The sequence below is a fragment of the Hakea prostrata genome, chromosome 4 (genome assembly GCF_041222555.1).
Source record: "Hakea prostrata isolate BN-2017 chromosome 4, UWA_Hpros_2, whole genome shotgun sequence".
NCBI lineage: Eukaryota > Viridiplantae > Streptophyta > Magnoliopsida > Proteales > Proteaceae > Hakea > Hakea prostrata.
This window is the reverse complement of record NC_142603.1, coordinates 9,299,101-9,321,247: the sequence shown is the minus strand read 5'-3', so window position 1 is coordinate 9,321,247 and position 22,147 is coordinate 9,299,101. Positions and strand designations below refer to the sequence as shown.

The following is a 22,147-nucleotide window of genomic DNA, read 5'->3' as shown; positions in this document are numbered from 1 at the left end:
TACTGGTTGACGGCCAGAGATGGAGGACGTCGTCGCCATAATTCCCGGTTCTTGTGCTCATGAAAATATCAGCGAGATATTGTTACTTTCGGTGGTAAAGCGATAAAATGGCGATATCTCGCATATGTCGGTTTCGGGGTGGGGTTCGATTCGCTACTCGCCGATATCACCAAAATTCGGCGATATTATGTTCCTTGCCTGAAGGGTCTAAAATACCTCTCAGATTATTTAATACAATATGTTATGAATAAAATGCCTTTTACTATTCATAATATTTTTTAAACTATATATTAATTAATACTTAATGACCAAAATACCCCCATTTACAATTTTTATATATTTTTTAGTGGCAATGTTTCTAATATCATTCTCCCTCTCCTTTGCGACTCTCACCGCACCTCCACTCGAATTTGCAACCTCCATGCTATTTACCCATCTTTTGTTGTTTTGCTTCTAGTTTTATAAAGGGCCAAACCGTTTTGGTTTTTCAATTTTGACATCAACTAGATCAATGTTGTTTTCCACGATTGTTTTGGAACTGAAAAAGGATGTTGAAAAAAGTCCCTTGATTTGAAAGGGTTTTTCTAGGGTTTTGGCCAAAACAAATATTCCTACTTTTTAAAGTTGAAGGTTGGAGACTTGAATGGAGGTGCGGTGAGAGTTGCAATAGTGATAATCTCAAAAGTTGGAGTGACGGTCGGAGTTTAAATATGATATGTAATTGGGTATTTTGGTCATTAAATAGCTTGAAGGGTATTTTGTCATTTTACATTTGAAATTTAAAAAACATTTAACAATATATGATGGTGTTAGTTTGGTTGGGACCTAGACACGATATATTGCACTAAAAAGGACCAAATATTAGTTTATGATATACTAAGAGGACCCATACATAAAAAACTCATTATTATATTAACCCAATCCCTTGAGACCATTAAGCCACGACGTTAGATATTTCACAGACACTTCATAGTTTATCTTTTCGTGACTTTTCTTATTTAAATATTTATAGTTTCTATTAAAAAACCTTTAACTTTTCATATTTTTACGTAAAAATGAATGGATTTAACATTTTATGTTTATTTAAGGCTGCATTTGTTTGCTGGAATAAAGGTGGGATGGAAAAAAAAGGGCAGGAAAATTCTTGAAATGAGTGTAGATTTCTTACTTCTCCTTTAAATCTCAAAATAGTAGATTGTTTTGTTGTTTGGGGTGGGAAAGTGAGAGACAAATCAAAGAAACTTGTTTATTGATGTGGCACTCCAACTTTCCACCCCAAGCCATTTTAAAACCTCACATATTTAGGAATTCGGATCTTCTCCCCCATGGCTTCCTAACCACAAAAACCAGTGGGTCCCACCGATATATATATATTTTTCTTTTCCAAAAAGTGTTTTTCACCGTGGGCCCCACTGATATTTGTGGTCACGAAGCGCGGGAGAGCACTTTGAGCTCCTCGTCGGGATCGCTGATCCGACTCCATATTTAGTGGGACTTTGTAGGAAAGTTGGAAAAAGTAAAAAGTGGGACCCACTACCATAACTTTTCCACAAAACCCTTTTCTTTTCCCTCACCCCACTACACATGGGACCCATATTTTTTTTTTCCTACCCCTTTTTTCCCACCCCACCTTTGCAAACAAACGCAGCCTAAGTAATGGAAGTCCCTAATCCCCATATAGTCGATTTGAGTGGAATCAAATTGAACAAATCGAACTCAGTTGCTAGAAATATTGAGTTTTGGGTTCAACCAATGATTTCTGACTAAACCTGGAAGAATTGAAACAGGTAGAAACCGATTCCACTACCCTTCCCACTCATATCTCGAACATTATTGATAGTTAGGAATGGGATCTTCGCCCATTAGACTAAGATTTAAGTAAAAAGTTGAGATTTATCATTTTAAATAACCTTGTGGATCTCATATTTATTATTAAATGGGACTCAGAGCTCTTAAAATATATATTTTTATTTTTTATTTTTTATTTTTGACTTAGATCTGACTTTCTGATAGCATACAGACAAATACACGGTAGGTAACACACAAAGATTGCGTAGATGCTGATTCACTATGGTGGATTTATATGAAAATTTGATGAAGTCATCGATGAATGGTTAGTTTTATATAAATTTATATGAATATCATACATATATTAAGATTCGCATTTCGTACAAAATATGCTAAAGTGGAAAACGTGCAACTTATGGAAGCTAGCGCATGGCGTATTGAACGGACATTCCTAGGAGTCTCGTTTACTCGATATTTTTATTTTTCATGGAACGTTTTCTCAATATTTTAAATAGACAGACATTATTAAATCAGTCCCACTTGACCTATCATAGTCTTATGGTGGTTGATACATCTTAAACGTGCTGTTATTATTATTATTATTATTATTATAAAAAAATTTATTGAGAGAGGTTTTCTAGTGATTATCCTTATTCGTGATTTTCTTGATGAATTTTGCAGCAAATTTGAAATGAACATACTAAACTTTCTCTCTTTTAAGATTTATAGTCTTTAATTTTTTAAATACCTCTTTGCTCTTTGTACCTTTGGTGATATGCTTCCAATGTTCTTTTATAAAAAATCTTATGATTTTGTAGGTTTCTGATGGGGTTGGTTTCTTTTTTTTTTTTTTGTTTGGTACGATGGGGTTGGTTTCTAGTCTTTAGTAATTTGTCAATGCCAATACAACCCCAGTAGTAGCAATAACCAACACCGGTTACTACAAATCAAGGCATGGATGATGGATCTGTAATCATCTACTATTGATCCGCAATGAAGGTTGCAGACTTGAGTGGAGCTGCGGTGAGAGTTGCATAGGGAGGGAGGGAGGGAGAGAGAGAGAAAGTGCTAGTGACGATCTCAAAAGTTGGAGTGCCTGTCGGAAGATCAAAAGCATTAAGTTTTATTAAGGTATTAGGAATGTTGGTATTTATGATACGTAATGGGGTATTTTTGTCTTTTTACATTTGAAATTTGAAAACACTTAATGGTAGATGACGGTGTTTGTTTGGTTGGGATCCAGACATTATATATAGCTTTAAGGAGACCCAATATTAATTTATGATCTATTAAAAAGACCCACGAATAAAAATAAAATTAAAAAAAATCACTATTATATTAAGCCAATCACTTTGTGACTTGAAACCACTAAAACAAAAGAGCATATTATTGTCATGTGACATGTCTCATAAAGAGATAAAGTTGTTTTTTTGGTAGATAATAAATTAAAATTGAGTTTTTTACATGAACCCCTTTCCATTTTCATGGCAAACAAATTGCACCCCCTATAAAATCAAAACCTTGCAAATATCCCCTCCACCATTAACCCCGTTACTAGGATTGTTAACTAATTTTAATATGACCATATTACCCTCAAATATGGTAACATTTGAACTTTTTATTTTCAAGAGTTTTTTACATGAATCCTCTCTATTTTCACGGGAAAGAAGGCACACTTCCTCTAAAATAAAAATAAAAAACCTTTCAAATACCCCTTCCATTCCACCGGAGGAACATTTGAGGAGAAGCTGTGCATACATCACTTGCATTTTTTTTCTTCTTCTCCTCAAGATAAGGTACGCACTGCTTCTCCTCAAATGTTTCTCCAGTGGTAATCGTGGTCGTTAATTGGCAGTAGTAGATTACGGGGCATCGTGAGTAACTGTGAGGAATGAGGTGGTATGGTTTTGAAAATAAGAAGTTCAAACGTTACCATATTTGAGGATAATAGGGTCATATTAAAATTATTTAACAATCCTAAGTAACATGGTTAATGGTGGAGGGGGTATTTACAAGGTTTTGATTTTAGAGGGGGTGCAATTTGTTTCCATGAAAATGAAGGGAGCTCATGTAGAAAATTCATTAAAATTTGATGGATAAATCGAAGCGTTGCTTTTATTTATTTATTTATTTATTTTAAATTTATTTAAGATAGGAGTGTGAAGCTTTACATAGGATTCTTGAGCGGTTACTTAAAATTCATGGAACAGAATATTTGACAATTAAGGAATATTGGTCTAATGTCATATCGATATCAACTAATAATGACAATTCATAATCTTTGATTGAGTCCACTTTTTCCAATATTCATCGAGTCCTCCTAAATAGGCAAGGGTGAAAATGTAAACAATTTCATTTTTTTTCGATATTTCATTGAGTTTTTTCTATGGAAAAAACTAAACTAGAAGGATTTTTTTCATTCTGCTTCGTTTAACTGCAACTTTTTCAAATGTTATATGAGTTACTGGCCAGGTTCGATGGGATACTCATTCAATCATTGATGGGTTCAAGATTGGTTGGTTAAGCAAAGAGTAAACCCTAAGGTTGCATTTGATTGTTGGAATAAAGGTCGGGTGGGAAAAAAAGGGTGGGAAAAATTCTTGAAAAGAGTGCAGATTTCTTACTTTTCCCTTAAATCCCAAAATGGTAGATTGTTTGGTTGATTGGGTGGGAAAGTGAGAGTCAAGTTTCTTTGATTCAAAGAAATTTGTTTGCTGATGTGGCATCCAACTTTTCCACCTCAAGCCATTTTAAAACCCTACATAATTAATAGGACTTTATAGAAAAGTTGGGAAAAAGTAAAAAGTGGGACCCACCATTATCACTTTCCACAAAACCCTTTCATTTTTTTTTTTTTCTCCCTCACCCCACTACACATGTTTTTTTTTCCCACCCCACCTTTGCAAACAAACGCAACATTAAGAGAGAGAAAAAGAAAGAAGAAATTTTCTACTCCTTAAAAATAATGATTTTCTTCCCTCTTGTGTATAGTAATTAACCTTTTTGATCATGTAAAGAGAACTGGTAACTGTGAATGATTGGTCAGTTTTTCTTTGTTCTTTGAGAAGTTATTATCATGTGGGCTTACTCTATATTTGGAATTTGAAAACTTGGGATGAAATGCTTTTCTTCTTGCTGAGAAACGATGACATCCACTCTTCCATGCCTTTTGCAGAAGAAGAATCAATAATAGCAACACAGGTGGGGTTTTTTTCTTTCTTTCTTTGATTTGTTTCTTTTTCTGGTTTCTTGTCTGCAACTCTGAATGAGACGGGTTTTTTCTTTTCTGCCAAAAAGAGAGAAGTATCAGTCCGTGAGGCCACAAACCCATGAGAGGTACTATAGATGCTAAGCTTGAGACACCAAGCCCGAGGCTCCTAATGGAGTCTAGTGAGGGACTTACGAAGAAGACAAATATGTCTCGGTTGAGTTAGATCAACATAACCAGGAGGTTGTTGCATGTAGACAGACTCAACAAGATTCTCGTGTAAGAAAACTTAGACACGCCAAGTTGTCTAATGGGCCACTTATTGGCGATGGCAAGAGAGACAACGATGCGAATTGTAGTAGGCTTAACCACGGGACTAAAAGTCTCTTCATAGTCAAAACCAGGGCGTTGAAGTAACCCTTTGGCAACAAGTCGTGCTTTGTAATGATTTTTATAGGACCATCAAATTTTTGCTTAATATGAAAAACCTACTCGTAGTGAGTTGTACTAGCCAGTACTAGGGTCCAAGTCTAATTCTTAATTAAGGCATTTTTCAGTTTTTTTTTTCTTTTCTAAAAAATGTTTTTCACCTGTGAGCCCCACTGTTTTTGTGGTCGGGAAGCCGTTGTGCTCCTCCGACGGGGAAGATGATCCTAACTCATCTCAAATTGCCTCCTACTCCGCAATAGAAGCTGAGAGAGACCTTGCATGTTTTCCATTACACTACGAAAAAAGTGCCATTGGAGTCCCAAATCAAAACTCCCCAACCTCCTTTCTTGCTCCTATCATCCTCTATGCTCCATCACCATCAGTGTATATTTGATAAACATCCTCATCTCCTTGCAGGATGGCCTCACTAGGTGAAGTGGTCTCTCCAATGACATAGGACCACATTGTTGAATTTTAGAGCTTAACCAAAAAACCAACTCAAAGTAGATGCAAATATGCAATAGCTCCAAACGCACCAAATAGTCCACAAAATATCCACGACATCCAAATCATCACAATAGCTTAGACTCTTTTTGTATCAATTCTCATTCTCTATTATGTCTATTTAAAAGAAATAAGTACAATAATTCATTAATGGTCAACAATGAAAAATAGTTTGGTGAATTTTGTCAAAAATAAATTATGGAATGAAAAATAAGTTTGGTGTCAAAATAAAAAATTGTTAGTAAATAATAATGAGCAAGTGATAAAAGGGGAAATGTGATTTTTAAAAAATGTGTATTGACTATTTTACTTTTATCTTAATCATAAAATTTTAAGTAAACTTGTGAATAAATGAAGAGAATAAAATTCTCACCATAATTCATAATAGACAAAAAGTTCATTGTGGATTTTGGAAGTTTTTCTATTATTTTAACTAAAAATAAAACTCATAATGGATGCCAAACAACTTAAAATAATGAAAAAACCTCATAATAGAGGATGATAATTGATACAAAAAAGAGCTTAAATCTAGTATGTACTACGCTAATCTGAACCGACAAAATCATACATATCGATCCGAATGGGGGAAGGCCCACCAGACGAAATGTTTGATCTTGGGAAGGGTAGAACCAATGCTTGATACATCCCAATGCTTCAAACTGGATCACAGACTTCGTTATCTATCACACCACAATTGAAAATCAAAGATTCCGATCCAAGTGTTACTGTACAGCATCCTCATTTCTCACTGTAGACTACTGTGTTTAGTTCCAAGTGGCCACACAGAAAGACGGTTTTTGTTGGTTTGATTTGGAACTTCAGTGCGAGTCACTGCTTCCTTAAACCCTTTCGAGAAAGTGTCCGAAGGAGCTGCCTGTGCTGTGAGTAAGACCTGTGCATTCTTGATTCTGTCTCCGTGAAGAACGATTTGAGATGCAGAAGGGATCCATTCATGATCCTTCTCTGTGTTCTGGCCATTGACAAGAGCGTGGCCTTCGTGATCCTTCTCTGAGTTCTGGCCATTGGCTAAAAGCATGCCCTCGTGGGGGCTAACGTTCAAGCCATAGAGTGCTTTATAGCCTGTTCAACTTTCACTCCCAAAAGGGTAAGAGAGAGATTAGGAGCCAAAAGAAGAAAAAAGAAAAAGAAAACAGAGGAAGAACAAAGTGGAAGAAAGAGTGAAATAGCGGAATTAATTCTAAGCTAGGGTTTCTTTGGATTGAAGGAAGAGATGGCCAGTTCTCAACAACTAGGAATGGGGATTCCTCTTGGTAGCGCCTGTGGTGAAGTTGGATATCTTTCTGGCTCTAGGGTTTTAGATCTTTCCACTCCTGCTGCAAGAAATGGTGGCGATTCTTTCGCCGATGAAGCCATTTGTAAGCGTCTCCATGAGGCAGGTTTTGATGAGGAATCCATCAAACGTAGGGATAAGGCAGCTCTAATTGCTTACATCGCCATTCTCGAAGCTGAGGTTCGTCTACTTCGTGCATTTTTTTGCTCTCTTTTGTCTTTTTGATTGAGTTTTCTTTTCTTGGTCATAGGCGTGTTTAGTTTGGCTTCAACTTTGGAGAGGTTTCCGGTGTTTGTAGTTGCTTCAACTTTGAAGTTTGGACAAAGAAGCTAAGAATTCTTCTTTGTGATAATGATGGGAAGCATGTTAATTAAACCCAGAACTCATGTTCCTTCAATAATGAATTGTCATGCATTCCGTCATATAACAACGGGAGTATCACAACAACACTCTGATTTTGATTTTCCTTAAGGTGTTATTACTTGACAGACCAATCAGATGTAATTTTTTATAACAAGTTCCACTCTTGGGTCTTTCTGGCTAATTTGATTTTATGAGTTAATGGTTTATATATTCTGAAAACTTCTTTATAATAAAATTTTACTTGAACATAGGTATAACCATATAAGGCGATAATTTTTCATGTCGCTGGACCTGGAGCTTAATTGGAATCTGCCAGAGGAGGTCCAAAAAGTCATTGAATCTGCCTGAAACAGTAAAAATCTGGGAATATTGGCATGAAGATTTTGAATTAGATTGGAAAAAGCCAATACGAATTGGCTGATTCCCAACCCACACTCCAATTTCGGAAACATGGGCTGAGCTGAACCCATTTCACCTTGAACTGTCCATTGTAGAGTTGTTCAGTTGGGGTAAGGGTTGTTATAGAATATTAGAATCTCTGAATCTGATCCTTCTAGCTGCCGAATATTGGTATTGTTATATAGAGCTGCCATGTACATCTTAACTACTGGACATGATAATAATGTTATGCTATTTTCTTCTAGTACCCCAAAATGCATGCTTTTGTCTCCTTGTCCCCACATTCTTCGTTCATTAACTGATGTCTCAACATATATTTCATCTCATGACATTTTGTTCAGGTTTTCAACTACCAGCATCACATGGGTCTTCTCTTATTGGAAAGGAATGAATGGGCATCCAAGTGTAAGAAAAGTAAAACTTCAGCAGAAGAAGCTGAAATTAAGAATAAATGTGAAAAAGTGGCACATTTAACTGCTTTAGCTGAAGCTAGGAAACAAGAAGAGAATTTGAAGAAGGCTTTGGAAGTTGAGAAAGAATGTAAAATAAATGTAAGCTTGTAAAATGGCCCTTCTTTTATGAAGTGTTACTTGTTTGGTCTGAAATATAGTATTGCTTTATTTTTGTTTAGCCAAATTTTCTTTTATCATTGATCTGTAGATTGAGAAAACCTTACATGAAATACGTGCTGAATCCGCTGAACTGAAAGTTGCTGCTGAGAGTAAAATAGCTGAAGCAGAGAGTATGACAAAGGATGCTCAGAAAGAGTATACTGAAGCAGAGATGAAGCTTCGTTTTGCTGAATCCTTTCGAGCAGAGGCTAGTCAGTATCATCGTGATGCAGAAAGGAAACTCCAGGAAGTTGAAGCACGTGAAGATGAGCTGCGGCGGTTTACTTCATCATTCAATTCAGAGTATGTTCTCTCTCTCTCTATTCTTCATTGGGCTTTTGTATTCTATTTCGTCGCATTCATCTTTAATTAGGATGGATCTATGGGTGAAGAATGATAAAAATAAAGGGCAAAACGTAAAATGTGGAATTTGAAGTTAACTATCATTCTGTTGAGTTCCTGAAAAGTTGATATGCATTTCCTTGCTAGTTGTGATGCTAAGGAGAAGGAAATTAGACTTGAGAGGCAATTATTATCTGAACGTCAGAGAGTTCTGCAGCAAGGACAAGATCAGTTACTTGAAGGTCAGGCCCTGCTTAGCCAAAGGGAAGAATACATCTTTCAAAGGTTGCAACAATTAAATCGCTGTGAAAAAGAGATAGAGATCTTAAAAGAAAATTTTGAGAAAAAATGTAAGGAATTTAATGAAGAAAAATTGAGTTTCGACTTAAAGGTGACTGCCCTTCTGAAAAGGGAGGAGGTGTGTTCTCCTATGCTTTCTTTATTCTGAGCATCGTACCATATTTATAATTTTCAGGGCACGGGAGGTTAAATATAACTACTCTTGGTGCTTACAGGCTACCATTGAAAGGGAAGCACTACTCAACAAGAAAGATAAGGAGCTACTGGTTCTACAGGAAAAGCTTGCAAGCAAGGAATATGTGAGTCTTGCCTGTTGGATTCATTCCATGCCTGGTTAAATATGGTTGGTTGAATGAACTTCAAGTGGACCTTCTACTTCAGTCTTGCTGTCTTTCTACTTTTTCCTTTTTGGTCCATCTGCTGCTTTACAGTTTTATTTATTTATGTTTAGGACGGCAGGTAAGACTTGTTGAGGATAAATGCAATATTCTATCTTTCTAAAGATTTATTCTTCTACCATGCAGGATGAGATTCAAAGATTTTCTGTTAAAAATGAAATTGTTCTCGAGAAGAGGAAGTCTGCCTTCAAAGTAGAGCTGGAAGTACAGCGCAAGAAAATGGAGGATGAGATTGAAACCAAGAGATGGGGTTATGAATTGAGGGTGGTTGATCTAAGTCAAAAGGAGGAACTAATCCAGGAGAAGGAGCATGATCTTGAGGTTCAGTTAAGAGCATTGGTGGAAAAGGAGCAGGATGTGGCAGAGAGATCAATGTTACTTGAGGAGAAACAAAAAGGATGTATTGAAGCTGAAAAAGATGTAGAACTGGAGAAGATACATTTGGAGAAAGAAAGAGAAGAGATCAGTAAGATGAGTTTAGACCTTCAGAAATCTATGGATTCACTGGAAAACAGAAGGAAACAAGTTGAACAAGAACATAATAACTTAGAAGCCAAGAAGTGTGAAAGAGATGAGTTACCGATCCTAGAGATGAAACTAAAAGAAGAAATTGATTGTATTAGGGCTCAGAAGCTTCAGCTAATGAGTGAAGCAGATGAACTAAAAGCAGAGAAGGCAAAGTTTGAAACTGAGTGGGAGATGATTGAAGAAAAAAGGCAAGAACTACAGAGAGAAGCAGAACATTTTTCTAAGGAGAGAAAAGTAATCTCTGAGGTGCTCAAAGAAGAACGTAGCAGCCTAAAATTGGAGAAAGATGCATTTCAAGATCAATTGAAAAATGATGTGGAATCCCTATCTCGTGAGCGGGAAGATTTCATAACAAAAATGGAGTCTGAGCATTCAGAGTGGTTTAGGAAGACTCAGCAAGAGCGTGCAGATTTTCTACTCGATATTGAGATGCAGAAGAAGGAACTAGAATGCTGTATTGACAGGAGAAAGGATGAAATAGAAAATTATTTAAGAGAGAAGGAAGAAGCATTTGAGCAAGAAAAGGCCAGAGAACTTCGTCATATCAATTCTCTGAAAGAAATGGTCACAAAAGAATGGGAAGATATTACTTTGGAAATGAAAAGACTTGATCATGAAAGGAGAGAGCTCAAGCTTGATTGGGAGCAAAGGGAGAAGGAATGGGCTGAGATCAATAATGCCATCGAAGAACTGCACAAACAAAAGGGAAAATTGCAGAAGCAGCGGCAATTATTGCATGCTGATAGAGAAGCAATAAATATCCAAATCCAACATCTTGAAAAGTTGGAGGACTTGAAAATTGAACCAGAAAACGTATTATCCAAGATACAGCATGGTGATCCCAAGAAATGCTTAAATATGCCAGGTACTTCACAATTTACCAAGCAAGTATCCCATCCGCCAAAAGAAGCTATTTGTGATACCTCTAAACTGGAGTTGCTTTCCAAGCAAGGAGCATATAATGATTCACCTCATAGCTCTACCCCCCTGTCATGGCTCAAAAGATGTGCTGAATTGATATTCAGACAGTCTCCTGAAAAAACTGCAGTGAAGCATGGAGAAGGTATTTCTATATCTGAGTTTGAGGATGCAAATTTGAAGTTGCAAGAGAGAAAGTACTCCCAGAATACAAAGAAAATTTTGTCAACACAGTTTGTAGATGTTGAAGGTTTGAAATCTCGAGAAAATGATAGTACAGAGGAGAGGAGGAACAGGACCATGGTGCTGGCTGTTGGTAAGGATGGTAGAGGTCCACATAATTTGGCCTCTGAATGTGGAACAGAGACAGCTGAAAACTTTGTCTACTCGGTTGCCAAAGTGGACAGATTGGCTGGGAAAAAAAGACCTCAGGTTGCTTTCTCATGTGAACAGTTTGAAGGAGAATCAAAACAATTGGAAGATAATAAGAAACAGAAGCAACAAAATTTTGCCACCGAGACACTAAGGTAAGAGGTATTGGCTCCCCCCCCCCCCCCAATTATTTGTCCTGCAATATGTGCTTAACAAAAAGTTTGTTGCCACAAATAATGGTTTTACAGTGCATCCATGCTTTAGCTTCTTTATGCTATTGGGTGCATCATTAAATAATTTTATTTTTCAGTGCAACCTCAACAACTCCACTCTCGCCAGATGAAAATAATAATATTGAGAGATCAGAAGAACAATTTAAGGAGATCTCCAAGGTCTGCTTGGAGGATCAAGCACCACAATTTGAAGAGGATAATATTCACAGTGGATAACTGGAAAAGCATGCTAATTCTCACTGCATAGGGAACGGTTTCTCATCTTGTGGCTTGAAGACACCAAAGGTACAAGAAGGAGTATTGGAAGCTGATGAAGAACTAAGGAGGCAACATAATCTGGTAATCTTTAATTAAGGTTTTAAGATAAGATTGCTCAAATTTATTTTTTTGGCTAGAACAAACGATATTAAATGCTGTGTGGTTTCGGCTGATAAGATATTTAGTGTCCTGGATTTTTTTTATTCAGTTCAAAATTCTGATGAGACTATTTCATGCTGAAGTAGTCGTAATTTTCCACTTATCTTCCTAGTATATTTTGCCTTAAAGCACTCGCTGTTGTATTTTGACTTTGTTATTGATGTTGCTTCTCATTCCATATCATCTTCTTCCTCTTGTTGAATTTTATTGTCTTTTGTTTTCGCAGTCCTGAAGTTATGAGGAGCAGTCGTATGCTCAATGTTCATGTGGGGTTGAAGCCAGAAAAAGGTGGAAAAGTTGATAAAATTAAGAACCAAGACTTGGCAGGAAAAGAATATCAATAGGCATGTGAATCTTGATCAGTAGAACATTGTTTCTGGATTGTAGGTATGTGAATATGAATGTTACTGCTGCTTGTGAATAGAGTTAAGAGATCAGTGTCGGATCTTTTTCTTTGGTAACAGATGTGCAGTGCAACGCCAAGGATAGCTTATGAGTTTGTGGCAGTTGTCAATGGTATAGAAAGCAGTTGTCAATGGATCTGTAAATGCTTCGTCCATTTGTATTGAACATTTACTGATCGGATAGTTTGGATTATTTCCCAGAGCAGGATTCACGTATTAGAGGTGAGTCTTACCCTATTATGTGGTGGAAAAAACGTGAAGAGATCATATATCTCTATGTTGACGGGTAGAGGATCCAAACTCATATTTGTTAAGATTGACGATGCAAGTACTGTTTTTGGTCACTGGAGAAAATTTTTGCTTGTGTAACTTGCACCATTGATTATGAAATTTTATTCTTTTAACAGAAGGAAGCGGTTTGACTGAAATCTCTGGATAAAGATTACAAAATGGTACACATCAGCGTCTTGAAATGAAGAACCACAATTATATCTTAGCACGTCACGGCTGGTTGAAGGCTCTATACTTCAAAGGGGGTGTACCCCTTTGTGCGGTACACTACCAGAGAAAATAAACGTCAAGAGCAATGCTCCCCTTTTGGGGTGTTACCGGACAACTCTTGCAAAGAAAATAGTGGACGACAAAGCTTGCTTTGCTAGTCAATGGGTTAGGCTTGTTGGGCAAAGAAAACGGTGGATCTCCATAACTGCATAATTGCATAATGTAGTGAGCAAAATTCAGTGGGGTTAGGCACTTTTGACAGAGACTCTCACTTATATCACTAGACAATCGATGAAAATGGCGGATGAGCACCACGTAGTCTGCAAGTAAATGGGGTTAGGGTTAGGCTTAGGCCTAGAGACTGGCTAAGTGCGCTCTGAGACATGCTGACCGGAGATGTGGGGGATTAAGCTCGTAAACTCCCAGGAATCATCTGGGAAGTCCTATCAGGGTATGAAAGATTTTTTATTTCTTTACACTTCTCTATCACATATTAGGAATGGAGTTGACATTTGAATCTTGACAAAATAAAATAGAGATAAGACTCTTATTAGTCTTTCATGGGTCTTTCTCCTAATGTGCGGTTGAGAAATATAAATAAAACAAAAGCCCCTATCATAGATGCAACCACGATATTTCATGTCGGCGATATATCGCCGTGTCACCCAAGTCGGATACGAAACTTGCAATCGAAACGACAGATACAAAATTTCACCGGAAATTGGTGATTTTTCGTCAAACCAGCAAAATGTTGACAAAATCAATGATTTTATCGCCGGCGGCATGAGTACAACCATTGCTGGTGCATTCTACCGCCGGAAGAGAGGAAGAAAATAACTGATACAAGCCGTAGGTCTTCCAATATTTTCGATGGACTGAATATCTGGTCATCTCTCCATTCGATGGTAACAAAACTAATCCAAAACCCTCTCTGCTCTCTCTCTCTCTCTCTCTCTCTCTCTCTCTCTCTCCTCTCTCTCTCTCTCCAACTCTTCTCCACCACTGCTGCAAGGCTGCAGCTCTTCTCCCGCATGACCTCACTACCTCAGTCTACGAACTCTCCCTCTCCAACTCTTCTCCTCCTACGGCAGCCTGCAACACTTCTCCCTCCCGCATCGGCATGACCCGCCCCTCTCTCTCTCTCTCTCTCTCTCTCTCTCTCTCTCTCTCTCTCGAGCTCGCTCTCTCTCTCTCGGTTTGCGACCCTGGTGCTACCGTCTTCTCTTCACTCTACTCTCGCGGAGTCGCCCCACTAAATGTTGGCGACCTTTCGCCGACTTTTCAGAGTTTCGGTGGTGTCGCCGGCCACCGACATGGCGACACCAACCGATACTTCGGACCTTAGATGCAACTCCAGCTTATTAAGCCCCAGGTCAGCTAGAGAATGAGCTGCCGTGAAGACATGGATAGATGAGAAAAGAGAAACTAGCACTACACCACCTTTGGGTCTATTATTGAACAGTATTGTGGCAGCTATCAATGTAGCATGTTGCATCTAAATCCAAAGATCAGTTCTTAAAATTAGGGGAGACTTGAAAAGGGAAAATTGTTTCTTAGCCTAATCAGCAAGTGTGGATAAAAGTCAAGATATGGTTGTGCACCAAAAATAAGAAAAAGAGTCAAGATATAGTTTGTTTCTCATTCATGGATAAGCTCGTCAAGACTAATGGATCCAAACTCTCCATTTAGTTTAGTTATGGTGTGATACCTTTTCTCGTGTTGTATTGATCTCCAAATTCATATATATCATTTACATATATTTTTCTATTTCAAAAGACAATTGAGGCTCAAAAATTAACATATGATAATCTCTTTAATTAATGAATAGTATTATTTTTATTTTAAAGAAAGGACTTTAAAGGAAATGGCTAGGATATGATTTGTCGTTGACTAGAATGTGGCATCTTGTCAAAATTTTATTTCTTTTTTTCCCAAATTTCAAAGGGAAAGTTGAAGAAATAATAGAACTTTAATATAATGAGGGCCTATGTCAAGATATAGGATTTGATGATTGTGATGGGGAACGATTCCTTTTGAAATGTAGTCTTTTATTAGAATACCTAATTTCTGTCACATCTACATTTCTTTTTCATTATACATTTTTTCCTATTATTCCAATCAATTTGTATATTATCATCTTCCTATTTGAATTGTGGTTGTATTGGAGTATTATTATTTTTGCCCAAAGATTGGAATATTTTTATGTGTACAAATACTATATTGTACTCTTTTCCAAATCCTCTATCTATTTATATTAATCATGTAAACTTTTTATTTTTAATAATTTTTTAGTGGTCTTAGGCCCAAAGAAGAAAAAAAAAAAAATCAAATAATAAATCTTATGAAGCCAAAATACTAATTAAAAAACATTAAGTCAAATTGATAAAAAATCAAAGTGCACTAGTTCAAGATTGATACACAACTTTGGGTATCGCGGAACAGATCAAAATTGGGCCAAATAGTTATGATTCTTGACATTTAGCATTAAGATAAGATAGATAACCAATATTCTATTTTGCTTCCTACATCTGTGATTCGTTGATTCACAATAACAGGATTAGGACAGACAAATGATTTTAAATGAGAAAATACTATAAAATAAATAAATTGGACAGGAAGGACAAACATTTTGAGGGCTTCAAGCATTTAATAAAAGATTTGAAATTTATGGAACTAATGAAAATGATAAATAACACTAATTATTGTGAGTCCTATCTATTGATTATTATGAGATTTTTTTTTCTAGTATCTGGAAAAATTATTGAAATGAAGATTGAGGCGTAGAATGTCTAGAAGGATATTAGAAGAAAAACAAAGAAATATCGATTGCACTCAGTGACAAGAATATTCAGAAGTAACATTCAAGTATACCTAGAAGGTTTTTTTTTTAATAGTTTTCCCCCCCTTTATTGTATTATTATGATAGACTCCATGGTCGGGAGATTAGGTGAAGAAAAACTGGTTGATTGGTTTACCAAGTTTGGATAAGTCCGTTTTTGAAAGATCCATGAACCTTGCTTGTAAGGACATGGACACGTTCAGTAGAACACTCAATCGTCGGATCAAGATTTTAACTGTTGAAAATCAATAGTTGAGATCAAAATTTTGGTCCAAATTAATCTCGATTAAACTAACGGTCTGTTGAATAGTAAATGCGCAGGATTGAAGCAAAATGCAAGATCCGTTTGCAAGGAATTGAAATTTTGAAATTAATGTTCATCAAGAAAATGAATGGAATGAAAAATAGAAGATGATGATTAAAGATTAGACCACTTGCAAGGCTACAATATTATTTGGGGGCAAAGTTGCCGGCTTTATGATTGGATTTTTGATTTTTGAATCTGCAAATTGCAGACCCAAGGTTTCTTTTAATGTCCAGTCAATTTTCTTATCAACATTGATTCTTTAATTTAACCTCAAGATAAATCAACAAGATTCGCGGGATTTGCTACATGTGTGCCTAAGTATTCACTTATTGGGTTTTTTGAGTGGCTGAAATGGTCTTGATCTCATCTGGGTCAAATTGAAGCTAACCCAACAATCCCAAGAGGATTAAATTCCTGGTTAGGGTTTGATCCCTATAACCCTAGGTCATTAAGAGAGAGATAGAGAGAGAGAGAGAGAGAAGGGCAGTTGGGTGTTGGCCACATTCATATGGAGCATCGTGGGTTGGGCCCCAATGCCTTAAGTTTGTGCCCTAGCTTAGCCCGACAAGCCTTTCAAGCAGTGTTCTCCACAGCCCATATGTCAACTACACTTTGGTTATGAGAGAGAGAGAGAGAGAATGTCAAATTTAGTCACCATAATGGGGTGAAGTGAAGTGGGAGAGAGAGAATGTCAAATTGTCTAGTCACCATAATGGGGGTGAAGTGGGCTCCCCCATCTCTTGTCTAGTTTCAAACCTATGGATGATGATTCCCCATATGAAAGAAAGCCCATTCCCACATTTTACTAGTCTCCAAACAGTGTGATTGTGGTGGGGTAAGCTAGCTTAAAGGTTTTACTTTCAGGAAGTCGGTGCATTGATGATATGAATGATGATTCTCTTTCTCTCTTATGAAATCAAAGACATATATATCAACATAGAAAATTTTTCTGTAATTCGACTTTCCTTTCAATTCCTTTCCTCCTAACACTACCCCACACCACATATCACATAAACCCATTCATCCCTCCTGCATAATTATTGTATATATACTTTTGTTAATTAGCATTTATCATGTCATGTGTCCCTTAACTTTCTTTGATAATAACTTCTCTCCCATCAAAAGCTCAATTCAAGTAATCAAGATAGCGTAGACTACAATTTGATGAACACCCAAAACCCAATTATTCAAGACAAAAGTCTCTTGGTTTCCTTGATTTGGACGGTTGGTATGGAGAGGAACGAAGAAATTTTATTAAAAGAAAAAGCAGCTTAGAAAAGATAGGAAACACCAAGGGAGTGTTTGGGGCCTCTCAACAAAGTGAAGAGATGGGATGAGTTGAGAAGAGAAGAGAAGAGAAGAGAAGAGAAAGAGAAAGAGAAGAGAAAGAGATCTCAAATAGTGAAAAGAAGAGCAACATCTTCAAAGATGTCGGTTGGCTGTAAAGTCCATAGCACACATACATATACAATTATTTAACCTTATCTCCAACTTCTCCCTCTCCATCATTTGCCAACTTCTACACCCCCATAATCATCCCCCACGGAATCAAATGCCCATCATACCAAATCATTGGTGGGTCCACATGTCTAATTCCTTCTCTTACTCCGATACTCGTCTATTCGTCACGCGTGTCGCTCGTGCTCAATATATCACACCTCACATATGTAATATCTAAGTATGCTTAATTACGGCTTTAAAGACCTAAGATGCTATTCATAATACAAAATCTTAATCTTAACCACTCCCTCAATATTAAGGTCAGCAATACTCCTGGCTTAAAAACCTTAGCTAATATGGACTATGTAATGACGCGGTATTAGCTAAGCAAACAACCTAACACCCCACACGTATAAAGAATATAGACGATCGCCGGCGATCACCATCTGACACAGAGTATATGGGGTGTGGGGCCAACCAATATCCATTAGAAGAAATGAGTGATGAAGGATGACCCAAGAGAGAGAACCACCCACTCACTAGCTAGCTACTACTAGCTAACATTGTTTTTAGTGTTGGTGTTATTAAAATATACTTCTCTTTTGGTTTCATTGGGTGAGGTGTGAAGATGAAATAAGTGATTAGTTTAAAGTGCACGATTATTGAATTTGATCTTACAATTATTCCCAATCATCCGCATAGAGAGTGAGTTTGGGAGAGAATCACCATTTCATAATTGATTATTTTTCCACTATATCAAAGTCAATGTCTATCTGTTTCTTTTACTTTTGATACTTGTCGACAAAGATTAGGATCGATAATCCTTCCTCAAAGTGTAATAAACAACTCTTCATGGTTTAAAGATCCTAAATTTCCTCAAAAAAATAAGATTTTCACCAATAATTTAATTTATCATTTCTTTTTGAATGTCTAACTTGTGCATGCACCTATATATATTGTTAGTGATACATTGGTAGACATTATTGTATTATTCTTCTACATATACCATCCAAAAACATGCATGAATTGAATGCGTAAATCATGCAACATATCCCCTCGATTGGCTGATCTAAGCTAATTTAGAATCCCTAATTCATGGATTACTACCTAATTAAAGGGGCTTATTACACTAGAACAACAAATTTGTATCTACATACACTCATGATTAGGTCCTAGCTAGCTAGTTGAATATCTAATATTAATATCTAAACATAAGTCACATTTTGCAAGTGTTTCTAGTGTTATGATGCATGACCCATGCATGTATGGAATGGTAAGATGGACCAGAAGATGAGCTGTGTCTCATATATATGAACAGGGACTGGGAGCCTCCACCATAGAATAGATATACATGTTTTCTTCTAGAGTCAGAGAATTGATAAAAGATATCTATGTGTGTTCATTAAAGTGTCAATAACTTAGGTATTTAGATTTAATAATGATAATGGTGATTTTATGTATAATTAATTATAGGTGAACTAGAAAACTAGGAAGTTAGCGTAGGAGACAAAACATTATTGAATGATGGATGCTTAGTAGATAGATTGGGCAATTTGTCCAGAACACTCGACATCAGCTTTCTACTTAAGCTAAGATCCGGATTCTTGTTTATTTTGAATTCTAATGCACCATCATAATTATCTTTGAAACTGGTTTTGTGTCTTCCACCTACTTAATTTCTCTTTTCACCATTTCTATACAAACAAGGAGAAATAATAATAAAGACACCATAATAAATCTCTAAACCTTCTGTTGCACATCGTTTTCTAACCCTCTTCCTTAATAAAAACAATAATAAAAGAGGTTTTAAATACTGATGAGTCTTCGGGAGAGGAAATTTAAAATTTAAAAGAAATGTTGTTCTTCTAGAAAAATTTCAAAAAATTGTAAGAAGGTTATGACCCCAGGCTTTGGAGAAGCTCCACCACTATAAAACTTTCCCGAAGAGAAGAGAGTCCATATATGAAGGGTTATGCTTGATATTTTACAAGAACAAGTTAAATAAAAAATCACCACTCAGACATGCCATGTAACTGAGAGGAGGAAAGAGAAGAGGTGTGCTTGATGAGGTGGGAAACATTTCGTGTGGTCTGGGGCAAGGTGGACAAAGATGAAATGGGGGTTCCAATCATGCTCTTTAGCAAGGTTTTTCCCCTTAAAATTATCTCACATGAAATATTTGGAGAAAGATCACTGATCATATATCAAACATATCAAGAATTTCCTCTAGATCAAATGCATGACAAACCTAGATAGTAGATACCATGAATACAGCATGATGTAAACAACACTATTTGAAAAGATTAAATAATGAAAAAGATATAATTATAAGAACAAAGTGGTTACAACGTAAGCTAAACAAAGCCAATAATTAAAAGAGAACAACCTCATAATACATACGATAAAGGAACACAAAAAGAGAGATTATTCTTTTATAATCAAGCTTTAGTAACAAGTGAGGACCAGTCATTCTCTTGTTGTGTTGTGTTTATACCCGTAATCCACTTCCATGTGAATCCACGCAGCATTCATCCATCCGTCCATTCTTTTCTATGCACAAATCACACATAAGAGAGAGAAATAGAAAGAGATCTTTTTTTCTATGCTTGCTTGTCGAGACCAATGGTCATAACAGTAGTGGGGTTCTCATGGTCAACCTGTGTGGAGAAAGAGATATATATAAATGGGGAATTTCATAATTCATCCAACCCAGATTCGTTCCTCTCCTTCTTCTTCTTCTTCTCTGTTTGCTGCAATCAGATTTATTTCTATATCTCTATAACATATCTTCGTCTTGTTCTCCTCCAAGAGTACGTGAGCAACTGTTCGTTTGAAGTCCTCAAAGAAGCAATGGGTTTTGACGATCTGTGTAATACAGGCCTTGGCCTGGGGTTGGGCTGCGAGGGGAGTAGCAATCTGGCTAAACCCGATCATCAACAACGCCACAAAAGGTGTTTAACCACCAATCTTGAGCCTTCCCTCACTTTGGCTCTCTCGGACGACAGTAATTATCAAACGGCAGAAGCCCAGATTGACATGAACAAGGTGTGCGAAGAACCTGTAGATCCATGCCGACAAGCTTCTCCTCACAGTGGGGTTTCATCTTTCTCCAACGCCAGCATTAAGAGGGAGAGAGACCCTGGAAGTGAAGAGATGGAGACTGAGAGGGTTTCTTCCAGGGCTAGTGATGAAGAGGAAGAAGGCAGTGCAAGAAAGAAACTTAGGCTTACCAAGGAACAATCTGCCCTCTTGGAAGATAGTTTCAGAGAGCACAGCACTCTCAATCCGGTATACTTTACTTGATGAAATCGTTTTCTTTTTCCTTTTTTTAATTTCTTGGATGGGTTTGTTCTTTGGAAATTGTACTAAAATGGGTTTTCTCGGATTCCTATCAGAAGCAAAAGCAAGCTTTGGCTAAACAATTGAATCTAAGACCCCGACAAGTTGAAGTGTGGTTCCAAAATAGGAGAGCCAGGTTTGCTCCTCTCTCTTTCTCTCTCTTGAATGTTATATTAGATTCCATTTGTCTGGTCATATTTTACCAAAACTAAACTGGATGGTCTTCTGACAGAACAAAGCTGAAGCAAACCGAGGTGGATTGTGAGTTCTTGAAGAAGTGTTGTGAGACATTAACAGACGAAAACAGAAGATTACAGAAGGAGCTTCAAGAACTGAAAGCATTAAAACTAGCTTCACCACTGTACATGCAGCTCCCTGCGGCCACCCTTACTATGTGCCCTTCCTGTGAGAGGATCGGCGGCATGGCAGGTGGAGGAGATGGATCATCCAAGACAAACAGCCCTTTTGCAATGGCACCAAAGACCCACTTCTATAACCCATTCACCCATCCATCTGCAGCTTGTTAAAGGGATCAACCCAGAAATGCAACAAGAAATCATCACAATCCCCCTTTTTTTTTTTGGGTTCAGGGCTTCGTATGTATCTATTTCTCTTAGTGTAATTAATTTGTATTCCCTTATAGAAGTTGGAAGATGGAAGTACTAAATTTAAAGCATGAGCAGTAGAAAGTAGTAAACTAGGAAACTTCTAGGTCCCTACATTTTTTTTTTCTTTCTGGTTTTTGTAAATGTTATGTAATGGGAAATTGAATAACAATAATATTTCAATCAAGCAAATTTTATTTTTTAGATTTCTCTATCTACTAAGTGATTTGGGCGTATTATTTAATGTTTGAGAAGATTAATATTGAAGTTAACATGATATATGGAAGACCAGGAAATGTGTCACATTTGTAACCAATTAAGTAATCTTACAAGAGAGTTGTTGGTTGGGTCAGATTCGATGAAGGATGTGATCAGTGGTGAGAGTTAGAGAGATGATGAGAGGAAATCAAGGGAATAAGAAAAAGGAAGCAGAGAATGGAGTGGGGGAACCATGAAGATGATTGGAGGCGTGGGGGCCGAGAAAGGAATTGAGAGATTTAAGGGAGATCGGGTTTAGGGTCAAAATCCTCCATCTTTAACGGGACCAGTGGGTCATTCTCCCACGTGATCTCTCTCTCACACACATTCTCTCTCATCCTTAATTTTCAAGA

General features: G+C 37.0%; 2 protein-coding genes across 2 annotated transcripts; both read left to right on the top strand.

The window, feature by feature from the left end:
* The first annotated feature begins 6,716 nt into the window (after positions 1 to 6,716).
* On the top strand, positions 6,717 to 12,017 carry LOC149017677 (protein CROWDED NUCLEI 4-like). Its single transcript, XM_089151998.1, has 7 exons — positions 6,717 to 7,400; positions 8,324 to 8,533; positions 8,643 to 8,896; positions 9,083 to 9,353; positions 9,451 to 9,534; positions 9,760 to 11,606; positions 11,762 to 12,017. The coding sequence occupies exons 1-7, from the start codon at positions 7,161 to 7,163 to the stop codon at positions 11,898 to 11,900; spliced, it is 3,045 nt and encodes a 1,014-aa protein (XP_089008124.1). The 5' UTR covers positions 6,717 to 7,160; the 3' UTR covers positions 11,901 to 12,017.
* Positions 12,018 to 20,153: 8,136 nt separating this feature from the next.
* Positions 20,154 to 21,743, top strand: LOC149017676 (homeobox-leucine zipper protein HAT22-like). The gene is made up of 3 exons (XM_089154212.1): positions 20,154 to 20,880; positions 20,988 to 21,067; positions 21,164 to 21,743. The coding sequence occupies exons 1-3, from the start codon at positions 20,215 to 20,217 to the stop codon at positions 21,456 to 21,458; spliced, it is 1,041 nt and encodes a 346-aa protein (XP_089010338.1). The 5' UTR covers positions 20,154 to 20,214; the 3' UTR covers positions 21,459 to 21,743.
* Positions 21,744 to 22,147: the final 404 nt, after the last annotated feature.